The sequence below is a fragment of the Condylura cristata genome, unplaced genomic scaffold, assembly GCF_000260355.1.
Source record: "Condylura cristata isolate star-nosed mole 26May11 unplaced genomic scaffold, ConCri1.0 scaffold00017, whole genome shotgun sequence".
NCBI classification, from domain to species: domain Eukaryota; kingdom Metazoa; phylum Chordata; class Mammalia; order Eulipotyphla; family Talpidae; genus Condylura; species Condylura cristata.
The window spans coordinates 32,371,550-32,381,022 of NW_004567118.1; the positions used below are offsets into that span (position 1 = coordinate 32,371,550).

Here is a 9,473-nt window from a genome sequence, read left to right on the forward strand (position 1 = left end):
GTATTGTGAACAAATATCCTGAAACACAAGACCCCAGTGGGTTTCTAAAGTGAGGTTTCTAAAGTGGGTTTCTACACTGGAGGGGAGAGTAGAATGATATTGCCAGTGTTTAAAGAAAAACATGGCCAGGGGAGTTACCCTTCAGAAAAGAAGGCGTAAAAAACTTTACCAAGGAAAAGTTGATGGAATGTACCACCACTACATCTGCTTTCTAAGAAATGCTGAAAGGGGTTTTACAAGTTGAACGGATTCTTATTAGATGTCCTTTCTCTAAATTTGAGGAGTTCAAGTACTGGACACTGGAGCATGATTGAACTTGGCCAACTTACAGCACAGAAAATAGGGCAGTGATCCTTGAAACATATCTACATGAAAATGTAAGTAAAAATATGTTGTTACAACACCATGAACAGAATTCAATAGAAGACTCTGGAGGCTAGTACAGGTATATGTGTAGAGTAGAATAGAATAGGAATTACTTAAATGGCAGTTAACTAATAGCTCTGTCCTTAAAAACATTTCAAATATTAATTCATTTGATCTGTTTAACAACTGTATGTTTTAGTCCTAATATCACAATTTAGGAAAAGCATAATAATCCATGTGAACATTGGCAGCCTATTAGAGGCAGAACCTGGACTGAAACCCAGTTAGAGTTCACAGTCTTCACATAATCCTCTCAGAAAGCCAGTGACCTCTCTGACACAGGAGTTCCTAATTCACAGGATAAGGACCACTAACAAGTACAATTACAAATGTGACATATAATATGAAGTGAACAAAGTAACAGGTGCATTTAGCTCTATGAATCCAGAAAAGGAAAAGTGCTCATCATTGGCACACTTTGAAACATTGTATAGCACATATCAAAATTTCCCATATGTCTCACCATAGAGAAGTGTGCAATTAAATTATTTGTAGTATCCACATTTAATACTAGAAAGGCTTCAGTATAGAGTTGAATAGAAGTGGTATTTGCTGCACCACAGTATCCAAAGGGATGGTCCCAATTTCTGCTGAGCATCAAGGAGAGGGGGGCACACCAACAAGTAGGGTAGAATAAGTCAGTTCAGAGATTGAGCCCTGGAGATATGCCACCTAAGAAATGACTTTTCCCATTCTTCCTTCTACAAAAGATCTCTGAGAACAATTACACTGTGCCCCACAGGACTTGGCTGTAGATTTCTAATGAATCTCAATAATTACTCTGACTATGACCAGAATGAAGACCTGAGGGAGTCATGTTTCAAGTGACTTTATAAACTAGCGGATGATTCACAATTTTCTTTACACTATAACTGATTTGCTTTCATAAAGAGGACCCTAGAATCTTTGTCTACTGGCTCCATCCAGGAAATCATCTTCATCCCTACTACTCCTTTCATGAAAATCTCAGGGTTCTTTTCAAATCACTTCAGCCCACAGCCTTCACTTCAGGGACAGAAGACCCAATTCCCAGGTCTGCTTCTGGCACTTTCTTCAGCATGCTGACATCCAAGGATGGATGCTAACAAGTGATAGACCTCTTGGCTGTAAACTTCCCATTCGTGGAGGAGTGAAGGCCACGGGGCTAGGACACTCTTTTGACAACATCTGAGCTGTATCTCCAGGGAGGGGCTATGAACTCTGAACAGACCTTATGGCCTTGACATCAAGGGATAGATAGACAGCAATTGCCCTACATGCATTATCTCATTTAACCTTCACAAAACTCTGACAGGTAAGTAGAATTGTAAGTCATGTTTTAAGATGAAAAAACAAGGAATTGAATTGTGTAAACTCAGATAGAGGTAGGACTCAAAACTTGACTCCAGATGCTAAGATCCTAAGTCTCAAGATTGGATAGGATTGGATCCCATAGAAGAGAAAAAGACAGGGGCCTTTTCTGATAATGCTTCTCCACAGACTTTGTCTAAAAACAGGAGAAAGGGTATTTCTGATGTTGTTGAATCTGAGCAGAGCTCATCCCACCTCCTACTTTTTATAACGCTGTATGTGTAGATACATTTGTGTCACACACTAACACTCACAAAATTAAATTACCTTGACAAGTGGCCAAAATCCCTCTTTCCATTTTACAGTCAATGTTGCATACTCAGGACATTCTATCTCACTGTCAAAGCACTGATGAGCTGAATGATCAGGGAATCTTAAAGCACAGTAAGTTCCTCTTTGTTACACATGCTGCCTGTAGATGACAAGGAGATGCATTTGGACTGTCCCTTCCAAACTATACTCAGCACCATCACATTCATGTGATGGAGTCTCAAAGCAGAAGGCAGATTTTAGTGGCCCAGCACTGCGTGGGAGAGTGCTAAGATTCTGGGAACATCGAGGCTCTTGCTCTACCTCTAGCATTAATGCTGCAATCTCCTGGTTCCTCTCCCAGTCGCACATACTACAGAAATCACTTCTCCCAGTGAAGACACCCTCACCTTTGTCATGTGGCTGGTGGTTCCCTGTCCTCAATCTCTGTGCTCACAAACCTCTCACTCTAATTACCTCTTTCTTTAGTTCCCATGTTTATTTTAACAACCACTTCTTTTCTAGTGCTATTTTTTCCCTATGTTCTTCGATTACTTTTCATTTGATGGTGGTGGTGGTGGTGTCTTTATGCTGGATTATCATTCCAAGTGTTATTAATCAGTCACTCATGTATGTACCCAGATATCTGTGTATTGAAATGAAACACTGTGGGTAGTGCAACCATACCCACTATACTAAGTCTTAGTACTCAATGGATAAGAGTTAAATTCCTTGCATTGCTCAAAATACTTCACAATATAAATTCAAATGTCTTTCCTGATTGAATTCTTCCCATTACCATGTTTGGAGTCCCAACTCCTAATAAAATACATAGCACATTTCTACATTAACAATTTGTCCTTGAATTTTTCTCCTTGGTAAGGAGCTTGGATTTCATGTTTCAATGATAGTTAGACAATGAGTGGATTTAAAAGTCAGATATAATCACATTTGCATTGTATAAATATAGTTGTGGGCCCAGTAAGCAGATGTCTGTGGAAATAATCTTGGACAAACATTATATGTGGCCCCTGAACCCACTCCCCAGTGGAAATAACTTCCATCTGGTCTTTGTCTTTCACAAAAGCCAGTCTCTTTCACAAAACTCTATTGACTGAAATACTGATTTGAACCACCAGGCTCCATGCCACGCTCTGAAACAATTATTATACAAATTTTGAAATCCCTACTCTCAATAAGTAGTACATTGTTAATATATCAGAATGACGAAAAGAATAGAATAAAAAATTATCAAACATATTTAACAATAGTAGTAATTTGGTCATATTTGCTCCAAGGTTCTTAAATAAAATAAATATTAGATATACATCAAACATCCTTTGTTCCTATCAAAAAATACATTTTTCTCCTTCTCACTCCACAGATCTAACAGTAGTTCTTGAGTTGATAGTGTGTTTATAGTCAAGATATATCCTTTTACGATATACATGTTTATTATTTTGTCTTAAATGTGCATTTATTTTATGGTATGGTATGGAATATATTTTCCACGAACTTGTTTTATTCCATCCTTTCATGTTCTTTAAATTTGTCCATATGAATTTATGCAGTTCCTCTTAGACAAAATCATTAATAAGAAAATAGCAAAATTTACATATTATTCCACTATGAGTAGTTTTCTTTGTGAAAATACACATCCTTGTGAATGTCTTCATGAACACATATGCTAGAGTTTTTTTAGTCTAAACTGGAAGTGGAATTCCTACATCACAGGTGTATGAATTGCAGCCTTCCTAGACTGGCAAATTATTCTTAAAATGGCAATGCTAATTTTACCTATTATTCTCAATAATCATCAGACTTTTATACTTTAACACACTGTAAAGTGAAGAATGTTTAACAAATTTTTTATTTGAGTTGAACATATTTTAATTTCTCTATTGGCTACCCCAGTTACTTTTTTATGACTTGACTATTCTCCTTTTGTCCACTACTGCCTACTGTTACTTTGGCTCTTTTCTGCTTGGTGTTTAGGAAACAAGTACTCTGAGTACTAATCCTCTATTGTGTGTACACATAGCATATACTCCTTCCAGCTTATGAATTGTTTTTCCCTGTTTTTATGGTATTTCTCACACCATATTTTGTTATAGATTTTTCATTTTATTATAATTCAACATAGCCATTTTTTAGTGTGTTGTTAGTTTTGATTTATGTGACTGAATTTAAAAGAAACTTATAATATCAAAAACATAGTTTCTTTTTTATTATAAAATTAAGTTTCTCTTTTTCAATGACTCCACTAGATATTATCCTCCAGCATTGCTACTATATATAGGTATTCAATTGCCTGTCACTTATTGCAAATATCAAATTCACCGTTTTCCTGCCTATATCTAAACCAATCTATGTCATATATCAAGCTGATATTTGACTATTTATTTGACTATTTATAGTCAAGCTGATATTTGACTATTTTACCTGTGTAAATTCAACTCCACTGCTTAAATTACTATATAAAGCCTTTTAATAGCTTATAAAGTATTTTCTTTCACCTTATGCTATTTTTCTAAAGTTGACTTAGCTGAGTATTCTATCTATCCATGCAATTTAAGATTAGTTACTAAGTTCCATGTGTAAAATAAAACTTGAACTCATTGATTAAATGAATCAATTTGCCAAATTCATTGATTAATTGAAGAATTGGCATTTTAAATTTTTGAAATTTCCCACTAACCATGCTTATACCCACAGAATTTTAGATATCCATATTTAGTTCTTAAGCTTTTAAATATTTGATATACCTAGAGCATCCTTATTAGAATTATTCTAGTCTGACAAATATTTTTTTGTTGCTATCAAAATAGGAACTTTTTTTTTAAGATTTATGTATTTATACATACGGAACTGTAGGCCAGAGATGCAGGGATGGTGAGAGGATTCACCAGAGACAAAGTGAGGAGCAAACAGGCGGATTGACTGAAATACACTGCTGAGGGGAGCAGCAGGTGAGACAGGAGAGGTCTGCTGTGCCATGTGGCTCACCTCCCTGGCCAGGGATCAAATTCATGCTGAAGAAGCTGCAGCTAGCTAGCTTCATAGTGCTTTGCTTTTAACCCACTGTGCCACCAGGGAGGGCCCATAAATGGGAAGTTTTTAAACTATAATTTCTAATTAATTATATTTAGTATAGATTTTAATACTGATTTGTAGCCAACAAATTCCCTGAAATCTATTAGATTTTCACTTACACAACCAAAATTTCTTTCAATTGGCTCCACTAGGATTTCAATTTCTGCATGGCAAAATCTTTTGTAGTTGTCTTTTCACAAAGAAAACTCTTCCACTGTTTATGCAGAGTCCTAAGTTAAGCTGCTCCATGCAGATCTGTGGCTACCTCTTGGGTCCCAGAGGCATTAACATGCCAGACTCCAGCCCTCAGAGCCTAGTGCCTGGACTGGAACTCCAAGACACCCACCAAGCCACAGAGTGGATTACTGCCCTTGCTCTGAATTTTCCTTTTGTTTCTCATATATTTGTTTCCCCATCTTTCTTAAGTTAGCCCCATGTATTCTTTTATTGCAACAATTCATCAAGGATTTGTGTTTTAATATGAACAGGACCTGTCAACATCAGTTTACACTGATATGTTTCTAGGAGTCCTTCTCAAAACTCTTAACTTCTCTACCATTTCAACTAACTATAGCCTTGGATCCCCCCAACTTAACTGAGTCAATCAACCCCTGTGATATTATGCCTCTGTATGAAGACAGGAAAGGACATGTCAATGAAAAAAGTTAATTCCTTAGGTACGAGAGGAGAAAGCACATCATGCTTAGGGGAATGATAATTAAATCTGTATCCCCAGAGCCTAGCATATAATTCACATAAAAATTAAAGAAGACACTGAGAATTTGTGGTTAAATAATTATAGTTGACATTAATTTTTGAGTAGAAGTCTCTTTAGAAAATTAGTGAATTCATTAGGATGGCCTGTACTACAGTAACAAATACATGACAAATATAATGTAATGTAAATGTGTTTAACAGATTTAAGGTTGCTTTTCCTGCTCCAAAAGGCCCAGTGTGTGTTCTTAGTGGATGGTGGCTACCCTATGTGTGGAGAACTAGAGACACAAGCTCATTCTACCATGTGACTCTGCCAACACATTCAGCTGTCTGGCCATTTGCATTCAGCAGGCACAGGGGAAAGAGAGTCTGAATGTAGCCCAGAACCAGAACACACATGGATAGCAGACAATGCCTCAGTCACATGGCCACACCTCTTTGCAAAAGACTCTGGGAAATGTAGTTCTAGATGAGTGGGTGACCAAGAGAACAGCTTCAGTTTGGGTGTACAGCCAATATCTCTACTACTATGATCACAAAGTACAAGATAAACTAAAAAGGACACTAGTCAAGCCGTTAAATGAGTGTTACAATGCTTCAAGTAGAGAACAACGATGTTGTAAATTAAAGAACAGAGAAAGCAGACAACTTGAGTTAAAACAACAACAACAATATCAGGTGCAGAAGAAAGGGGCAAACTGATGGGTGTTCCCGTGAGCATCCCACATGTGGAGAACCTATGATATATCCAGATATAACTCAGAAATATTAAATTCAAACAAATTGTTACATAGAATAAACACAAAATAATAAGCAACAGTATTCTTTAAGAACTGAAAGTAAAGGAGGTATACTTTTTCTCCTCAAAACAGTTTGTAAATCCCATTGTTCGTATATTTAGAGTTTGGGGTCTGTTTAGACGGGTTAGCTGCATAACAAATGGGAAATATAGGAGAGATCAAATATATAGATGTAGAACAGAGTCTCCCAACAGTAGATTAACACCACTGAGATGTTGCATGAGTCACCAAATAAATAAAATAAAGATAAAATATAGTGATTATATCATTTTTTAAAGATTTATTTTATTTTTGCATACAAGAACTGAGGTACAGGCCAGAGATACAGGGGGATGAGAGAATTCACCAGAGACAGAGTGGGGAGCAGAACAGGCTGATTGATTGAAACACACTCCTGAGGGGAGCAGCAGCAGACAAGAGAGGTCTGCTGTGCCATGTGGGTCACCTCCCAGACTGGGGATCGAACTCATGCTGCAGTGGCTACCGACAGATTTGCAGCACTTCACTTTAACCTGCTGTACCACCAGGAAGGGCCTGATTATATATGTGTGTATGTGTGTGTGTGTGTATGTACATATGTGTATATGTGTGTGTATATATATGTGTGTGTGTGTGTAAGGTTTGGAAAGAGATGAAACCTGTGCCTAGAAATAGGATGCCTGGGGAGGTGCTCACTGGGCTTGCTTTCTGAAGACCTATTCTCAGCTGTCTTTCTTCTAATTATTTTCTGATTGCCCATGATGTTCTTGTAGGAAACACTTTTTTCTACTCAAGTACTTCCTTCAAATACTCTAAAACGCTGTCCTTTTATTCTTTTATGTAACAAAATTAGTACATAAAACTAACTTTTTTTCTTTAAATATTAAGGTACCTGAGAACAGAGACTGTTATGCATGGTGAATATATGGATGAACTGAATTTTTCCAAATACCCATATTTTTTTCACAGAGCTTAAGAAAATTTATAACATGTGCAATACAAAATTTTATTTTCAAGAAAGTAAATCCAGCATCACAGTGCTGCACAGGGTAAAGAGCATGTCATCTTCACACTACTTACCTGATAATTATCCAACTGATAAACATGGCTTTTTCACCTAAGTACTGGCAACCTCTGCATTGAAGTACACCTACATATAGACGCAGGTAGATGTGAATAAATAAGGTAGTAAACACAGTAACTTCACTAATAATTCTGGATTCCTCTCTTTTTAACAAAGGAAACATGCAGGAAGAAAACCAATCCTCTACCCTGGATTTCATCCTCCTGGGAGTTAGCGGTGAAGAGGAACAGGAAAAAATCTTCTTCATCCTCTTCTTGTTCATTTATCCCATCACATTCATTGGAAACCTTCTCATCATCTTGGCTATTCGCTCCGACACTCGCCTTCACAGTCCCATGTATTTTCTCCTTGCCAACCTCTCCTTTATTGACATCTTCTTCTCTTCTGTAACTATCCCTAAGACACTGGCCAACTACATCTTGGACAGCAAAGTCATCTCCTTTGAGGGATGCCTAACACAAATGTACTTCATGATTTCCTTGGCTAACACAGATAGTTATATTTTGGCAGCTATGGCATATGATCGTGCTGTGGCCATCAGCCGCCCACTTCATTACACAACAATTATGAGCCCAAGGTCTTGTGTCCTGCTAGTTGTCGGTTCTTGGGTGATTGCCAATTCCAATGCTCTCATCCACACTCTGCTCACATCAAGGCTGTCTTTCTGTCGAAACCGGGAAGTAGCCAACTTCTATTGTGACATTGTCCCTTTGCTCAAGTTGTCCTGTTCTGATATTCAATTTAATGTGAAGATGATGTACCTAGGGGTTGGTGTTTTCTCTGTGCCATTAATATGCATCACCATTTCCTATATTAGGGTCTTTTCTACAGTCTTAAAAGTTCCATCCACAAAGGGTGTGCGCAAAGCTTTCTCCACCTGTGGCTCCCACCTCACAGTTGTTTCTCTATATTACGGGACAGTCATGGGCATGTATTTCCGCCCTCTGATGAGTTATAGCCTAAAGGATGCAGTGATGACTGTGATGTACATGATAGTGACCCCAATGTTAAATCCTTTCATCTATAGTCTGAGAAATAAGGATATGAAGGTTGCACTTAAGAAATTGTTCAGCAAGAAAATCTCTTTGTGATCATGTAAGCTCATAGATTTGAGACTGCTGTCACCAATTAGGATGGTCTTGGTAATTCATCTCCAGTGTCAACCCAAGAAGTTGCCTGTTATCTTTTGAGTTAAAAATTACTCAGACATATTGCTGAAGTTATCACCTTGGACACATTTCTACTCCTTTTGTCAAAATTGCAGCACAAAATATTGGACTCATGTTATGGTACCAATTGTCAGAGTAAAGTTGAGAAAAACTGTAGCTCAGTTACTACATCTACCTATTAAGAATAATATCTGTCCTGCTACTATCATAAAATGTGATATTTCATGCTTTGAAAGTTATGATTTACTATTCAGGTATCATTTTATGGACCATTATATTTAATACTACCTACTATGCTCATAAGCCTATTAAGGCAGATGCTTCCTCAGTTCAATATACAGTTTACAGATTTGGTCATTTAAAATGCCTCCAAGAATACTGATGGAAAGTGGTGTATAAAAATATTAATCTATGAAATACAATCTGTTAAAGTGCCCATCCACTATATGCCTAGTGTATCTATTAAAGTTATTTTAAAAACAGAAATCACACCAGATATGTTGAAACCAAGAAGATAATACAAGAAATCAAACATATAACTGTATATTGAAAGAAAATAAAGGCTTTAAAAGGCAAATGCTGCAGTAACCCCGTGGCTATAAGCTG

At 37.1% G+C, this 9,473-nt stretch overlaps 1 protein-coding gene across 1 annotated transcript; it reads left to right on the top strand.

Moving 5' to 3' along the window:
- Positions 1–7,859: 7,859 nt before the first annotated feature.
- On the top strand, positions 7,860–8,789 carry LOC101621020 (olfactory receptor 1A1-like). The gene has a single exon (XM_004684775.1). The coding sequence runs from the start codon at positions 7,860–7,862 to the stop codon at positions 8,787–8,789; it is 930 nt and encodes a 309-aa protein (XP_004684832.1).
- The last annotated feature ends 684 nt before the right edge of the window (positions 8,790–9,473 follow it).